The 18,022-nt window shown below is 35.9% G+C and overlaps 3 protein-coding genes and 1 pseudogene across 8 annotated transcripts in view; all 4 read left to right on the forward strand.

Annotated features, from left to right (window-relative positions):
- Nucleotides 1-18,022, forward strand: part of LOC111451387 — a 49,382-nt gene that overhangs the window by 24,732 nt on the left and 6,628 nt on the right. Inside the window, exons 1-9 of one of the 5 annotated variants that reach the window (XM_023091790.1) lie at nt 11,787-12,239; nt 12,349-12,525; nt 13,712-13,935; nt 14,015-14,079; nt 14,894-15,115; nt 15,211-15,340; nt 15,457-15,779; nt 15,861-16,005; nt 16,890-17,667. In XM_023091790.1, the coding sequence (XP_022947558.1) occupies nt 12,230-12,239; nt 12,349-12,525; nt 13,712-13,935; nt 14,015-14,079; nt 14,894-15,115; nt 15,211-15,340; nt 15,457-15,779; nt 15,861-16,005; nt 16,890-17,162 (1,569 nt within the window). In that variant the 5' untranslated portion in view covers nt 11,787-12,229 and the 3' untranslated portion in view covers nt 17,163-17,667. Of the gene's footprint in view, nt 1-11,786; nt 12,240-12,276; nt 12,526-13,711; nt 13,936-14,014; nt 14,080-14,893; nt 15,116-15,210; nt 15,341-15,456; nt 15,780-15,860; nt 16,006-16,889; nt 17,668-18,022 lie in introns of those variants that run through there. The other 4 variants (XM_023091789.1, XM_023091793.1, XM_023091792.1 and 1 more) reach the window with 4 other exon arrangements.
- LOC111451397 (auxin-responsive protein SAUR21-like) lies at nt 159-1,006 on the forward strand. The gene has a single exon (XM_023091806.1). It carries the CDS (start codon nt 408-410, stop codon nt 699-701), a length of 294 nt encoding a protein of 97 aa, XP_022947574.1. The 5' UTR covers nt 159-407; the 3' UTR covers nt 702-1,006.
- On the forward strand, nt 6,342-12,345 carry LOC111451393 (auxin-responsive protein SAUR21-like). 2 transcript variants are annotated; one of them, XM_023091801.1, is made up of 2 exons: nt 6,342-6,760; nt 12,277-12,345. In XM_023091801.1, exons 1-2 carry the CDS (start codon nt 6,471-6,473, stop codon nt 12,302-12,304), a joined length of 318 nt encoding a protein of 105 aa, XP_022947569.1. In that variant the 5' UTR covers nt 6,342-6,470; the 3' UTR covers nt 12,305-12,345. The 2 variants fall into 2 exon arrangements, with proteins under 2 accessions (XP_022947569.1, XP_022947570.1); XM_023091802.1 differs by lacking the exon at nt 12,277-12,345 and having other exon boundaries at nt 6,342-6,888.
- Nucleotides 9,894-10,944, forward strand: LOC111451394 (annotated as a pseudogene).

An 18,022-nucleotide genomic window follows, 5' to 3' on the forward strand; every position in this document is an offset into this window, starting at 1 on the left:
TTTAAACTAATATGTGAGTAATAGAAATGCTGATACTGATAATCAACTCTATCTCGTGGCTGCTAAACATTTTCTTATAAGATGGGGCAAAGCCATGTGAAGGACCAATGAGCCTGAAATTAGTGGTATGAATTTCAGAGAAAATTGGGTGCCTTTTTATGAAATGGGGCAAAGCCATGTGAAGGGGGTATTCTCAATACCAAACTACCAGACATCAGTACCCCACTTGGGCACTGGAATGGTCGGAGTCATCAGCATAGCATTTCCTTCTGAAATATTATAAATATAAACATCAAAATGAGCCTTCAAACACCACCCTCAACTCATTTCAACTTCTACTTCCTCTTCTAGTTAGCTCTATACCAATCAGATCAGAACATTATTCCGACTGCCTTTCGTTTGAGAAAATGGGGATTCGGTTGCTATCTTTGGTTCCTCATGCCAAGCAAATTCTAAAGATGCAGTCAAGTTTTACCAAAAACCAGTTGGACGTTCCAAAAGGTCATGTGGCTGTTTATGTAGGAGAGATCCAACGGAAGCGGTTCGTGGTTCCGATATCTTACCTAAACCATCCATCGTTCCAGAAACTGCTCAGCCACGCCGAGGAGGAGTTTGGCTTCCATCATCCACAAGGGGGCCTAACAATTCCTTGCAGAGAAGATGCCTTCGTTGATCTCACTTCTAGATTGCAAGTTTCTTGAAGGATCAACAGCAAAGCACAAGCTTCAATTTTTTACAAACATTTCTGTTTGTTTCTGACTCATTTGTTTTTTTTGAATCATACTAGAATGTTGTAGAATGACATGCCCTTCTTGCCTGCAAATGAGTGGCATTGTAATGGTGCATTTACCAACAGAAATGAATAAGAAAAAATACACAAATTTAACATCAATTTCTATATAGCCTTTTCTTTGTTGCTTTATTTGTGATGGTAACCTGCAATCCATGGAACAAAGAAAAATTGTTGCTAGAGCATAGCACATCACTAAAGAAACTAAGCAGCATCTTGAAGATTCAAACTTCTAAGTTCAAACAGATCCAAAGCAAACTGAATCCAAAGTAGGTTCCTTTGAATTTCTCTAACATAGTGATAAGATAAGGAATCACTACAAGGGGAGTAAGATTCAGATTACCTTGTTGATCGAATATCTCAAGTCAAGAACACTTTGTTTGAGATTCGAATCACTCCAGAAGCAAGATCGATCATGTCTAGCTTCAATGATTCTTGTTGATCAAATATCTCAAACACTTGTTTGAGATTCGAATCACTCCACAAGCAAGATTGATCATGTCGAGCTTGAATGATTCTACATGCAATCTAAACTACATAGAATTGCAAAGAAAATTAGCCATTGGCTAAAGAAAAGCACAAATGCTTCTTTTGATATATCTTCTAAGTCTCTCTTACAAATACAACATACATGGCTTTATATAGCCTCAAAATGAAACTATTAAAGGCATTCCAAAAGTTGTAACATTCACACTTTATGGCCATAATTAGCCATTATGTAAATGTAACCGAAATTAAATAAAAAGTCTTAAAACACAATAACTCTAAATTATAACCCACCCAAAATTTACAACAATCAAACTTTATTCTTCTTCAATGTAGCATGAATTGAAACATCTTTTTGATAATTTTGACAACCTTTTCTTCACATCTTCATTGAAGTATATTGTATGATTGATGTCTCTTGGTTCATATCATTCTCCACTTCTTCAAGAGGATTCGTCCTCGAATCTATTTGTGAAACTTTGCTGCAAAAAATAAGTTATGGAAATACAAAGGACCTCACAACACTCTCTCACGTGTATACACTCAAGGAATTTTAGGCCACTCTGTTTGCACTCATTTACACAAATGAAGCTCTCATTCTCACCTCTCAAAATTTTAAATAGAGCAAAGATTGAATTTTGAACTTTGGGTCGATTAAAAACTAAAAAGATGAAAATAAATAAAAATTAAATTGAGAAGAAACGCAAAGGAAACATATATCCGATCTTGAGCCTGAAGCTCTGATACCAAATGATAAGATAAGGAATCACTACAAGGGGAGTAAGATTCAGATTACCTTGTTGATCGAATATCTCAAGTCAAGAACACTTTGTTTGAGATTCGAATCACTCCAGAAGCAAGATCGATCATGTCTAGCTTCAATGATTCTTGTTGATCAAATATCTCAAACACTTGTTTGAGATTCGAATCACTCCACAAGCAAGATTGATCATGTCGAGCTTGAATGATTCTACATGCAATCTAAACTACATAGAATTGCAAAGAAAATTAGCCATTGGCTAAAGAAAAGCACAAATGCTTCTTTTGATATATCTTCTAAGTCTCTCTTACAAATACAACATAGATGGCTTTATATAGCCTCAAAATGAAACTATTAAAGGCATTCCAAAAGTTGTAACATTCCTACTTTATGGCCATAATTAGCCATTATGTAAATGTAACCGAAATTAAATAACAAGTCTTAAAATACAATAACTCTAAATTACTCTAAATTGTAACCCACCCAAAATTTACAACAATCAAACTTCATTCTTCTTCAATGTAGCATGAATTGAAACATCTTTTTGATAATTTTGACAACCTTTTCTTCACATCTTCATTGAAGTATATTGTATGATTGATGTCTCTTGGTTCATATCACATAGACTGCAATACGACCCTTCGGAACATTAGATTGGTTTCTTGTAGAAATAGCTTGCTTTTTGAGAAATCCAAAACAGGTTCTTAAAAAGCAAGCTATTTCTACAAGAAACCAATATGATGTTTCGAAGGGTCACGTTGCAGTCTATGTTGGAGAAATCCAAAGAAAGAGGTTTTTAATTCCGATATCATACTTAAAACCATCCTACATTCATGGCTTTACTTAAGAGGGCTGAGGAAGAGTTTGAATACAATCATCCTATGGCCGGCTTGACAATCCCCTACAGAGAAGATGTCTTCATTGATCTCACTTCTAGGTTACATAGTTTGAAAGATTATGCACGAATAGAAATCCCCAAGATTCTTTTGTTCATTTTTAGTTAGAAAAACTCTTATTGAATCTGAAGGGATAGAAAAGGTGGTTAATTACCCCCAATTGACACAATACCGAGCCAGAGCAGTCAACAAAGGAAGAATCTTTGTTTCCAGCTTCACATCCTAGTGCCCACCGGATGATGAAGATATGCCGACATTTGCTCTTTGGTAGCCTATTTCGAGTTGGTGATTGTAAGATCAAGCACGGATCAGAAAGCCTCAATTTGCCCATCTTCCTGAACATTATAGCATGTATAAAATTGTGTTGGCACAACTATAAAATTATATTTCTTTCACCGATAAACTTTATCCCTTTAATTCATGAATTATGAGATATAAGTTCTGTGTATTTTCTCATTTTATCATGCAACAAGACATTTGACAAAACTCAAGCACAGAGCATTTATCATAAAAATGAAGGAAGATTTCTATTTCCATCTAATCCTCAAGAAAGAAGCAACTGATTAGCCAAGTTAGAAAATGTAAAACTAACTAAGAGGATGTTTGAAGATGAGAATTTTTCTTGGATCAACCGTTTTGAATTAGCTCATTTTAAGGCGTCTTTTTGCTGTTCTTTATCTGATCCCTTTACTGGATTTTCCTTATGAGACATGTTTGAATTGGATTGGAATGCTTTCTATGGTTCTTTTATACTCTTTTTCCTCTCGAGAGCTTGTGTCTTTTGAGCATTAGTCTCTTTTCTTCAATGATCTTTTATTTCTATGAAAAAAAAAATGTACCAACGTCCGACTAAACATCAAGGAAAGACTGAGAGTTTAAACAAACTGAAACTCAGAGGCCGAAGGAGGCAGTTTTTTATAAGAAAATGTGACTCCATTTCTATTTACATCTCTGCAATTATAAATTGTACATTGATGTTGAATCAACTTTTGCTTCTTCATCAAATTGGTACTAACTATGTATTGACATTCTACTCCTCAACTGTGGCAAAAAGAAGAAAAAAATGAAAGGAATTCTACAAAACTATGTGTAGGATTGTTTTTCCTCTCTTTCAGGGAGTATGCAGCCTAGAAGTGAGGTTGAGGAAGGCATCTTCTCTGCAAGGAATGGTTAAACCTCCTGTTGGATGTTTAAATCCAAATTCTTCTTCAGCTGTCTTGAGTAGAGCTACGAAAGAAGGATGGTTCAAGTATGATATCAGAACTACAAACCGCTTCCTTTCGGTCTCCCCCACATAGACTGCAATATGACCCTTTGGAACACCACATTGGCTTCTTGAAGAAACCGTCTGCATTCTTACAATTTGCTTAGCATTAAGGAGAAGTGAAGGTAGTCTGATTCCCATGTCTGTATTTGATTTCAGGATGAGAGGATTTAAACTGGATTTGAATCTTGATGTTGCAAAGTATGGATAAGGATCGATAAGAAATTTGAGTTGGAGTTTGAAGATTATTTGGTCTGTATATATGGATTCAGAAGGAGAAAGGGTGAGAAGAAAGGACGTTGAGTCGGTGTCGAAAGGACCTACTTCATTAATGGCTCACATGGAGTGTCCATTGGTTGGAGAACATTCACTTCATGTGTTGCTGCTGCTGGTGCTCTGGGCCCTATTGATCTAAAACAAGATATCCAAGGGAAAATCCAAAACCAAATGCCATATACAGCTAAATTAACTTAACACTCAGTTTGTAAATAAGATACTGTCCCACACACAACGAAAAGAACTGTCTCAAACATGTCTCAAACTCATGTGCTCTATCATCAGCAATCTTTTCTAGGTTTGCCCCTCTCTGTTTCTCCACTCATCTTATTTTCTTGATGGTTTTATCCTTAGCATCTCATGCTGATATTATATATACAGCCGTAGACATTGAATCTACAAGCAGTTGGTTGGGCTTAACAGTCATAAGATTCATCCACAGCAGATGGAATCAACATTGTATTGGCTGAAAGGAGCCGGATGACTGCTGTAATGACCATATTTTGAAAAATATTAGAACGAAGTATTTCAATCTGCAGATAGTTTATACAGACAAAAGCATTAGATATTTTCCTCTACGTTCTGATCCTTATGTTGACAGAGATGGAAAACGTACATCTCTGGTCATGGTTGCTGAAAATCTCAGCTTATTATGACATAGAGGGTATGAAGTCAATCTCCATTTGTACATTTCAAGATTTGGTTAGTGTCAACTCCACATGCATTTTGTTCTACGAACAGAATGCGGTTGTGTTTACGGGATTTGGACATCTTTAAATACAAAGTTTGTCTTTCTGTTCAATTTTGAACATGTACGCAAAAAAAATATCCACTTTTGCAGTTCAGACAGCAATAAACAGACAGAGTATCAAAGAATAAGTGAGAGAAACAGGAAATGATACTGTGAGTCTAGTAAGTGTTGGTAATAAATTAACCAGCAAAGGAACTCATTTCCATTCCAAAAGGCTTGACATTGTCTTTCTACACAACAATCTTCCAGGAGTTGGAAGAAACAAACACGCTAGGAGGAAAAATGTGTAAAAACTGGTTGATGCCTATTCCATTATCTTCAGCCCACAGGAGTGTTGTAATCTAGAAGTAAGATCAATGAATGCATCCTCTTTGCAAGGAATTGTTAGACCTCCAAGTTCATGATGGTGACCGAACTCTTCTACTCGGTTGAGTAGCTGTTGGAATGAAGGATTGTTCATATATGAAACAAGAACCACAAATCGCTTTCGTTCTTTGGATCCTTCCCACATACTGCAACATAACCACTAGGAACATGATTTTGTCAGGTCAAACAAAATTTCTATTTCCATCCCATCCTTTCTCTTGCATCCCATTTGTGTTTGATATGCAACTTGCTAAATCATAGACCTACATGTAGTTAAATTCCCAAACAACACCGTGCTTGTTCCAATGGAATAAAGCATCAAAACAGATGGCTTTGTAAGGAAAAGTTAAAAATAATCCAACATATCCTTGTGATTGGACCTCCTTGCAAGAGGAAATTGCTTCATCATTGGCCCCAGCTTCTAGGCAAGGGGAAGTCAATTCACATGTACCAAATGCTTTAAATCATATCATACCAACATCTCAGCTATCATTTGATTCACAGCTTGGTTTGTTGAGTTTATATCACGAGGATTGGAGTGCCTATCACATGATATGTTGCTCATTTATCTTCCAAGATATTGAAAAACTTGTGAAATTTTCTTAGCCTCTTGTAAAAGGAAAAAGCGGGGCCAGTGAGAAAGTGACTGAAATTCTAATGGATAGAGCAAACCCATGTGAGCCTTTGAAGAAGTAGGTCCTCCAAGACTACTATTAACAATAATTTTTTTTTGTTCTCTCCAGTTCCTAGTCTATAAATACACATAAGAAACAAAGCCATTCTCATCCAACGACTACTCCATTTCCTACATCAAAATCAACATCAAGCAGAATACCATTCAAAATCACTCACTCATCTCTTGTTTCGAGGAAATTTTCAATATGGGAATCCGTTTGCCATCAGTACTTCTCAATGCCAAGCAGATTCTGAAAGTTCAAGCTATGTCTGCCAAAAATCATTCTGACGTTCCCAAAGGCCACATTGCAGTCTACGTGGGAGAGATCCAGAGAAAGAGATTCGTAGTTCCTATATCATACTTGAAGCATCCTTCTTTCCAAGCTCTGCTAAATAGATCAGAAGAAGAGTTTGGATTTTGCCATCCGATGGGCGGCTTGACGATTCCGTGCAGAGAAGATGCCTTCGTAAATCTCACTTCTAGGCTACACAGATCATGAAAGTTGAATATACAAAAAGACAGCATTCTTTAACACAGCTTTGCCACCGTCAATTCTAGGAAGTAGAGTAGGATGATACTGTATAGTAACTTGGTTTGAGCAATGAAAGTAAATTTTTTCTCATATGAACTCTTTGTTTCTTCAGCTCATGAATTTCGATTTTTGTTAGTTACTTCTTTTCCTCTTGCTGCTTTATCACAACTGAGAAGGTTTTGCCTCATAAGTTTTTTTATTCTAACAAGAAACAAACTAATGAATAAAACTATAGCTCAATAGGTACAAACTCAACCCAGGATTGAATAAAAAAACAATAAAGAAAGAAAAAATGAAATCAATCCAATTAAGACATTAATCCTGAAAAGAGAAATCAACACAGAATTTAGAAAGAGAACATTCAATAGGATCAAACAAGGGAAGTTACTTGTTTAGATAAATCCAATGATTCTTTTATAACCAAAGCTGCCAAGAATAGCTTTCGGCGATTATAAGCTTTGCAGGACATCAATGGAAACTTTCACCTTGGATATTGTTGCATAGAGACGAGATAAAGCGGGAATGAAGAAGAAATGCAAAGAACACATAACAGAACCCAAAAGAAATCACAGGAGAAGAAATTCACTAAAATTGAAATTTACAAGGAATCCAGAAGACTATACCAAACACTTGAACTCTCTTCTGCCACCACAAAGTAATCACACTACGAAATCTTGAGAATCAAGAGATAAGATTGGAGAGGTGTTTCACCCTAATGACACTATCTTTTCATCCTCCTTTTATCTCACGGATTGTTTTGCCTGCCAACAGGCGATACAAAATGAGTGGTCGATGGTTAGAAACAGAGACCATTGGAGATGTAAGCGTCTGTGTATCTCGAGAAGGTTGATGGTTCTGGAAGTTGGTAGCCGGAATCGGCGCAGCTGAATGTCGGCACACGCAACCGTCGACGGCAACAGAGAAGAAGGATGAAAATCACCATTTCTCTAAAAAATTTGCGACTTTCTAAAAAAAATAATTGAGTTAAATTTCAAATAGGGAGAAAATTAATTTTTTAATTTTTATAGTTTTAAACATTTGCTAAAACTCTCTAATTTAATTATTAAAAATTTGGTTAATTATATTGAAAAAAACAATAATAAATTTAAACTAATCTAAAATCTAACCGTTAATTAAATTTAAATCAAATTTTGGCAAAGTTTTCTATTTCAAATAACCTTTGCGGGTTGAACGGGTTGGCTAAATTATCAAAACTCAAGTCTACTGCTAGGATATTGTCCGCTCTAGCCCACCATCAACCTCATGTTTATTTCGTCCACCTCTCCATCATTCGTTTATTCTTATGGTTTGATCAACCGCTGTATTATCAAGAACAACAGATAAATTATCAAAACCACATTATTAATCATTTCAGTTCAATTCATCTCGAAAAATCTACATGCACAATAGGATCAATGTCGAGACATTCACAACATAAAGCTCTAGACCAAAGAGACTATCAAGAAAAACGTGACTATGTTTATTTCGTCCACCTCTCCATCATTCGTTTATTCTTATGGTTTGATCAACCGCTGTATTATCAAGAACAGATAAATTATCAAAACCACATTATTAATCATTTCAGTTCAATTCATCTCGAAAAATCTACATGCACAATAGGATCAATGTCGAGACATTCACAACATAAAGCTCTAGACCAAAGAGACTATCAAGAAAAACGTGACTATGTTTATTTCGTCCACCTCTCCATCATTCGTTTATTCTTATGGTTTGATCAACCGCTGTATTATCAAGAACAGATAAATTATCAAAACCACATTATTAATCATTTCAGTTCAATTCATCTCGAAAAATCTACATGCACAATAGGATCAATGTCGAGACATTCACAACATAAAGCTCTAGACCAAAGAGACTATCAAGAAAAACGTGACTTAGATCGAGAAAGCCAACTATTTCACAAACAAGTTGTGATGCTTGTATTGATAGAGATGTACAAAATGTACAACTATGGTCATGGTTGCTAATAACATCAGTTTACTCATCATAAAACCAAAGGAGCAGCTGCTGCGTATGAGATATTAGCTGGGTCTCATAAATGACCATGACAAAGGCTATGAATTCAATCTCCATTTGTAGCAACATTCAATCCATCATTTCATTATTGTAAACTCCACCTGCATTGTTGTCGATCTGTTCGATTATAAACATGTACAATCGTGAAAAATATTGACTTCTACAGCTTAGATAGCAATGAACAGTCAGAGTCAATGAAATAAGCAAAAGAACAGGAAATGATACTGAAAAATCTATTTGTATTACGTTTTGGTAGGAAATTCACCAACTCATTTGCATTCCAAAAGGTATTAGATTGCATTTCTACCAACATTTGAGAAGAAGTTACAAAGAAAACAAGTTAGGAGAAACAATGTGCCAAAATTGATTAATGGCTATAAAATCATCTTCATCCTTCAAGAGTGTTGTAATCTAGAAGTAAGATCGAAGGCCGTCTTTGCAAGGAATTGTGAGACCTCCTTGTTCTACTCGGTTGAGTAGCTAATCATCTTTATCTTCTTGTAATTTAGAGTAAGATCAATGAAGGCGCCCTTTTTGCAAGGAATTGTGAGGCCTCCTTGTTGATGATGGTAACTGAACTCTTCTTCTACTCGGTTGAGTAGCTCTTGAAATGAGGGATGAACCCGACATCTCTCACGTATACTACAACATGACCGCTAAGGACAACATCTGACTGCCATTTGGTAAAACCCAGCTGCATCTTGAGAATTTGCTAAGAATCCCCATTATCAAATCTACTTTCAATGGTCAAGAGACTATAAAAAAATCTGAAGTTTAGCCTTGATTGGCGTCAAAGAAGTTGGAAGCGAGTCCTAGAATATCAGGGTTCAATCTAGTAATTGAAACTCCTTTGGGTTCTATACTTATATAGTTATGAAGAAAGAAATAGCCTGGGTATTTTCAATGAGTTTTAAAAGTGGGCCTCTCTTGTATCGGTCTTTCAACAACTGAGAGGACCCACTTACTATGACTTTGTCAGCTCACAAGAATTTTCTATTTCCATCTCATCCTTTTCCTTGGCTCCCATATGAGTTTGATATGTGATTCACAAGTTGCTAAACTATAGGCCCAATTGTAGTTCAATTTCCAAACCACATCATGCTTGTTTCAATGGAATAACACATCAAAACAGATGGCTTTGTAAGGAAAAGGTAAAAACAAGCCAACATATACCTGTGATTGGACCTCCTTGCAAGAAGAAATCGCTTCATCATTGGACCCAGCTTCTAGGTAAGGGAAGTCACTTCACATGTACCAAATGCTTTAAATCATATTATATCAACATCTCAGCTTTCATTTGATTCACAGCTTGGTTTGTTGAGTTAATGGATATCATGTGGACCAGTGTTTTCTCAGCCACTGCACTAGGTCCACTAAAGAAGCACTTAATGAGGATTGGAGAGTATCACATGGTATGTTGCTACTCATCTTCCAAGATATTGACGAACTTGGTGAAATTTTATTGGCCTCTTATTATTGGAAAAAGTGGGATCAGAGAGGAATGACTAAAATTTTAATGGATAGAGCAAACCCATGTGAGCCTTTGGAGAAGTAGGACCTCTCAGACTCCTATCTGCTTTACTCCTTTCGTTCTCTCCAGTTCCTAGTTCATAAATACACATAAGAAATAAAGCTATGCTCATCCAACAAGTACTCTCTATTTCCTACATTTAAATCCATATAAGCAGAATACCGCTTCTCTTTTTTCGAGGAAATTTTCAATATGGGATTCCGTTTGCCATCGATTCTTCTTAATGCCAAGCAGATTCTGAAAATGCAAGCTATGTCTGCCAGAAATCAATTTGATGTTCCCAAAGGCCATATTGCAGTCTATGTGGGAGAGATTCAAAGAAAAAGATTTGTGGTTCCAATATCATACCTGAAGCATCTTCTTTTGTAGATTTGCTCAATAGATCAGAAGAAGAATTTGGATTTTGCCATCCGATGGGCGGTTTGACGATTCCGTGCAGAGAAGATGCCTTCCTAAATCTTACTTCTAGACTGCACACATCCTGAAAATTGAAAGAACAAAAAGAAAATGTTCTTGATCACAGTTTTGTCACCAAACATTTAGGAAGTAGAATAGGATAATACTTGTACAATGACTTGGTTTGAGCAATGAAAGTAACGCTCTTCTCATATAAAAAATCTCTTCAGCTCATGAATTTCAATTTTTATTAGTTACTTGCTCTTCTCTCGTTGCTTTAACATAATCGCTTCTGCATCTAATTTCAATAAGAACTGGTGTATTAAGTAGAAAAATGAGCTTCAGTTACTCTTAAGTAAATGCGAGAAAAAAAGTGGCAAGGAGAAAGAACAAATGCAAAGAACACAAGGGAACTCCTCGGGAATAAAAAACTGTCCAAGAAGAATTCACTGTAATCAAAATTCACAAGCTTTTAAGACCTTCATAATAAACCAACACAGCTTCAATCACTTCTAAAAAATCACACTATGACTTCCAAGCTAGGTTATGAAGAATTCATCGTGAATCCTGCTGAGATTCAAGTGCCAAATTAGCCAATTGGCGCTGCTAATCCCTCCTCAAGATCAGAGTTGCCACACCCAGGAATGAAGAGAACTGGCCCGCTATTAAATTTAGCAAAGAGAAAGAGGCAGCAGTGTTCACCATGTAAACGAGCGGTGAAGGGGGCTGCCATAAAATTTGATTCGAGACATTTTTTGACATTTTTGACACGAAGTTCTTCATCAATGGGAAGAACGCCAAATACAACAAACAAGTTCACCAAGTCAGGATGAGAATCTACTTCCAAATTCCATGCACTTTCTCGTCTTAAAAGTAGAAACTGTAAATTATGTATTCGTATTAATGAAGTTACTAGATAACACAATTTACAAAAGTTATGAAATTCCAAAGTTTCATCAAGTAAATGAAAGAAAATCACACCATAAAAATTGACCAAGAATTACTAACCACAAACTAATCAGTGGTTACTGAGGATATAATTTTACACCACAAAGAAATATTAACTATAAATAAACAATTTTAGATCAAATAACATTTCTAGAAATTTGAGTTTAGCCTATAAATAGCCATTGATATTTCCAGTTTTCTTCTCTTTGTCATCTTCAAATTCTACCAAAAAAACGACCCAAAATAGCAAATGCAGTTCCAGCTATTGAAAGCTCAAACTAAAAGAACAAGAAATAAGTTATCCCATTGAAGGCAAATTGATGGTTCTACGCTAACAATCTCACTATTCATTCCGACGTTTCGAACAAACTACACAGAGGTAACATGCAACGGCAAAAACAATTCAAACGAATTGAACAGAATGTTCCTGCATCCACCTTCTTCTTATTCTTCTCTCGGTCAATCGCAAATTAGAGAGAACAACTTCGAAGTCGAAGGCATTTCGTAAAATTAAAAAAACATGCAGAAAGGTAGGATTACAGTATGATATACAAGGAATGGATTTACCTTCTCTTTCGTTTTCGCCAGGTTTTGAATTGATTCGATTTGATTTGTGGCTTGTGTCGGATTTTCTTACAGATAGCGGCAGCAAACCGAGCTTTGCGCAGATAGTTTGGGCTTCTTCGATTGGATTGATCATCATTGCAGCAATGCATTATCGAATTAGGAAGCTACGGGATCAAAAGATCATCCCTCGCTTGAAAGTTTCGGATACGGGCCGCGTTGAAAAGCTCGAGAGCTTTCCCCATTATGTAGGTAAAGATTACACTTAATTTTTTTTTTAACTTAGCAATATATATATATATATATATATATTTTTTTTTTTTTTTAAATATGAAAAAAAAAATGACTTTCTAAATGTCAAAATTTTAGTCAATATCAAGATAATAATATTATTTTTTAGAAAAAAATACGAATTTTTATTTAAATAAATTACAAAGTCCATAAATTATGGTTTACTTTCTATAACTTATGATGATGTCGATTATATTGTAAAATATATATATATATATATATATATATATATATATATATATATATATATATATATTTATTTATTTATTCGATTTAGAAAAAAATTGGTAGAAATTTTTCAACAATAATTTATTTATTTTTATTGATCTCATTTTTCATTTTTCAATGATCCATGTTTTAAATTGATTACTTCCCCACATTAAATTTAATGGTTTAAAACATTATTATATTTATGTCCTAAACACTAAATATTCAAATGTTTTTCTACTTTTAATTATAAAAATGTAAATTAAAAAGAAAAGTGTTTTTAATGGATTAAAAAAACATTTTTTTTCTATACTTGCTCAGTGTGTTCTCCTTCTTGTCGGTTCATTGGGTCGTTGCCCTACCAAGCACTTATCCGCTACTCCTACCGCTCGCTTGACGAGTTCCGCGCTTGTTATCCTTGTTGTTCTTTCTGCTGGGCCCATGTCTCTATAAACACTTCAAAAGATTTCAAAAATAGAAAATTTCAACTTTTTTTTTTTAATGTAATTTCTGAAAAGTAACCACTTGTCTAAATGTTAAATCTCATCTTCACATTCACGTATGATTTGACTAAAGTCTATAAGTCAACCCTGATGCACTTTATTCATGTCTGATTTGACTAAAGTCTAACAGTCAAGTCAACCCTAATGCACCTGATTTGACTAAATTTAAAAGTCAACCCTAATGCACTTTATCCATGTCTGAGTTGACTAAGTATAAAAGTCAACTCTAATGCACCTTATCCATGTCTGAGTTAACTTAAGTCTAAAAGTCAACCCTAATGCACTTTTTTTTTTTTTTTTTGATCGAAAGTGGTTCGAGTAGAAGTTATATTTCAATCCCACAACTTTTCATTTCAATTCATATCCATTCTCATTTGTTTTCCTAAAAAATGGTTGATGTATGGTTGTTTGAGTTGACAAATTGTGTACTTTTGTAGCAAGGCAAATGGGATTTAAGGATATAAACGAGTGCCCACATCTCTGCAAGTTGGCCTCAGAGTACATAGCCAAATCAGACGAATGTGAAGATGATATCTATTCCTTTTTCTCAAGTGAGCTGCACGCAGATTCACTCTTCGTCAAACTTGTTGAAGAATTTGAACGATGCATTCTCAGTTACTTTGCGTTCCATTGGAATCAAACGGACATTATGATTAGCCAGGTACGTGTGGATTGTAGATAAGGTGTTTGATGAAATGTCTCAATGGAGGTTCATCTTCCTTTTTGTTTGGTTTGTCCAGATTTTGAGTTCTGATCACCAAGAGCCGAAGAAGAAGCTCAGAAACATTGTTATGGCTGCAACCAGGTGGGCTTCTCTCACCTTATTGAGGATATGCATTAAAAAGTTGGGCTATGCTTGTTAAACCAAAACTGTCTATTCAAAACAAAAAAGTGTTACAAGAGAGTCTCACATTGGCTAATTTAGAGGATGATCGTGGGTTTATAAGGAATACATCTTCGTTGGTATGAGTCATTTTGGAGAAGCCGAAAGTAAAACCCTGAGAGCTTATGCTCAAGGTGGACAATATCATACTATTGTGGAGATTTGTGATTCCTAACATAGTATCAGAGTCATGCCCTTAACTTAGCCATGTCAATAGAATTCTCAAATGTCGAACAAAGAAGTTGTGGACCTTGAAGGTGTAGTCAAAAGTGACTCAAGTGTCGAACAAAGAGTGTACTTTGTTTGAGGACTCCATAGGCCTCAGGGGAGGCTCTATAGTGTACTTTGTTCAAGGAGAGGATTGTTGAGGATTGTTGAGAGGGAGTCCCACCTTCGCTAATTTAGGGAATGTTCATGGGTTTATAAATAAGGAATACATCTCCATTAGTACGAGGCTTTTTGGGGAAGCCCAAAACAAAGACATGAGAGTTTATGCTCAAAGTGGACAATATCATATCATCGTGGAGATCCATGATTCCTAACAAAAAAAGGGGTCAAACAAACACGACCACCAAGAAAACACCCTCATGCATTGCGAAAAGCTTAACACTTACGTGCTTGACCAACTTTAACTGACTTAATCTTAGCAATGAAATTACCAATGAACTTAATCTTTTCAAATCATCATACAAAACAGCCTTCACTAACATCCATATCATTTTTGTGATATTGTTAGGGAACAGAGGTTTCAGAGGGTGACAAAGAACCTGAAAGTTGCAAGAGTATTTACAACTTTAGTTGAGGAGATGAAAGCAATGGGACTCGCATCCACCGACGACTCTCAATGCACCGAGGTGATGGTTCCGATGGCTCACGCCGATAGAAGTCCGATGCTCCTCTTCATGGGCGGCGGGATGGGGGCAGGGAAGAGTACTGTGCTCAAGGACATTCTCAAAGAGTAAGAATGTTCATCTTGGATTATGAAAATGATATCAAATTTCATCAGCAAAGAGATGAACTGATATTCATTATTTTGGATTAAATGTTCAACAGGCCCTTCTGGGTAGGAGCAGGACCTAATGCAGTAGTAATTGAGGCAGATGCTTTTAAAGAATCAGATGTAATTTATAGAGCTCTTAACTCAACAGGCCACCATCACGACATGCTCCAAACAGCTGAACTGGTACCATTTCTACACTAAAATTGTAACGATCCAAAATTTCTGCATTCAATGTTCATGACATGCATACAGTGGCGACCTTGGTGCATTGTATTTATACTCTTTGATGTTTGAAACAGGTGCACCAATCATCCACAGATGCAGCTTCATCACTTCTAGTGACAGCATTGAACGAGGGACGAGATGTAATCATGGATGGAACGTTGTCGTGGGTACCATTTGTAGTACAGACAATTACGATGGCTAGAAACGTCCACCGCCGACGTTATCGAATGGGAGTTGGCTATAGGGTCGAGGACGATGGCACTGTAACCGAAAACTATTGGGAACGAATAGAAGATCAAGAACAGGATCGAGTTGGGGGCAAGAAAAGAAGACCATACAGAATTGAACTTGTTGGAGTTGTTTGTGATGCTTATTTAGCTGTCACAAGAGGCATAAGGTATACATAAAACTGAGATTTTCTTTCCCTTTTTCTCTTCATTTTCTGTGATAATCACTGTCTAAACTGACTGTAAAACAGGAGAGCTCTCATGTGTAGAAGAGCAGTAAGAGTAAAATCTCAACTGAAATCCCACAAGAGATTTGCAAATGCTTTCCTAACATATTGTCAATATGTTGATACTGCAAGGCTATATTGCACCAATGCTTTGGAAGGCCCACCAAAGGTACCTCCCAATCTATCATAACCTAACGAAGTATAAGAATTTTTGGTTTTCAAAACAAGAAACTCATAGGTGGAAATAGTATTTATAAGTTTATCAAACATTAACGTTTCGATTTGTTTTAGTATAGTGATTTGTAATAGCCCAAGTCTACCGCTAGCAGATATTGTCTTCTTTGGGCTTTCCCTTTCGGGCTTCCTCTCAAGGATTTAAAACGCGTATGCTAGGGAAAAGTTTCCACACCCTTATAAAGAATGTTTCGTTCTCCTCCCGAATCAATGTGAGATTCTCACAATCCACCCCCCTTCGGGGCTCAGCGTCCTCACTGGCACTTATTCCTTTCTCCAATCGATGTGGGACCCCCACCAAATCCACCTCCTTTGAGGCCCAGCGTCCTTACTAGCACACTACCTCGTGTCTACCCCCATTCGAAGAACAAACTCCTCGCTGGCACATCGTCCGGTATCTGGCTCTGATACCATTTGTAACGGTCCAAGCCTACCGCTAGCAGATATTGCCTTCTTTGGGCTTCCCCTCAAGACTTTAAAACATGCCTGTTAGGGAAAGGTTTCCACACCCTTATAAAGGGTGTTCCGTTCTCTTCCTCAACCAACGTGGGATTCTCACATGTTTGTTCTATTAGTCCAATCTTTGATCATTGTTTCTATCAATGAAAAACTTCTCCAATCTATAGATCAAATTATAATGGATGAGTCTTGGATGATTCGATTACATATTATCAAATTCTTTTCTTCATTCAACTCATTAGATGTTTCTTTCAATTCAACCAATCAAATTGGGTTTGGTTGTAAAAGGTTTATGATGACCTTATTTTTTTTTTCCTTCTTTTTGTTATTTATTGATTTTAAAAACATCTCTATGTGAAGTTCATTGGATGGAAAGACAAAGACAAGACACTGTTGGTTGACCCAGAAGAAATAAAGTGTCTAAAAACTGTTGGGAGCTTAAATGAGGAAGCAAGCTCCATAATTGAGCTTTATAAAGATCCTAGTCCTGTTTGTGAAGCTGGATCAGTTTGGAAAGACATTGTATTGTCACCTTCAAGGATAGCCATCCAACAAGAGCTCAAATATTGCATCAAGAAAGTTGAAAGTTTTAAATCTTTTCACAAAAATGGAGAAGAAATTCTAACTTCCTAACAGCTTTACTTTCCATCATAAGGCTAAGTAGATATCTTTGACAACTGAGGGCCAATGTTTTATATAGATGAAGCTATGTGTAGAAGAACTCCATTTCAATACCAAAAACAGAAGAATCCTTGTACCAAAATTAGAGTGTTCATTAATGGTAGAAGTGTTAAAGTATTGATAAAAGATTCAAGTTATATTTCTTGTAATGTTATTTCCTCTCTTAAAGTTTTTTAGGGTTTGTGCACATATTCAAGCCTCAAAGTAAAAAAGAGCGTTAGAAATATTGCTAACAGATTAAAATGCGCCCGAAACTACTTTATTTTCAAAATGCGTTTTCAAGTGAGTTTATGTTAGGTCTGCTCAGAAATCGAATGACATTATTTCTATAACTCATTCCTTTCTGCCATTCAAAGACATAATAAATAAATCCAGATTCTTCAACTCTCTATACTCAAACTCAGCTCAAACATCATGCTATATGAACCTATACCTAATGAAAGAAGGAGATAGACCTAAATTTAATCCAAGAGAACAATTTGATAGCAATGAGAAAACAAACAATGTTCATCCAATCCGACCTCTAAGATAACGAGCAGAGAATAGGTCTAGCTTTCATCGAAATAATAATTATACTAACCTATACCTAATGAAAGAAGGAGACAGACCCTAAATTTAATCCAAGAGAACAATTTGATAGCAATGAGAAAACAAACAATGTTCATCCAATCCGACCTCTAAGATAACGAGCAGAGAATAGGTCTAGCTTTCATGGAAATAATAATTATACTAACCTATACCTAATGAAAGAAGGAGACAGACCCTAAATTTAATCCAAGAGAACAATTTGATAGCAATGAGAAAACAAACAA

The sequence above is a fragment of the Cucurbita moschata genome, unplaced genomic scaffold (assembly GCF_002738365.1).
Source record: "Cucurbita moschata cultivar Rifu unplaced genomic scaffold, Cmos_1.0 Cmo_Scf00013, whole genome shotgun sequence".
Taxonomy (NCBI): Eukaryota; Viridiplantae; Streptophyta; class Magnoliopsida; order Cucurbitales; family Cucurbitaceae; genus Cucurbita; species Cucurbita moschata.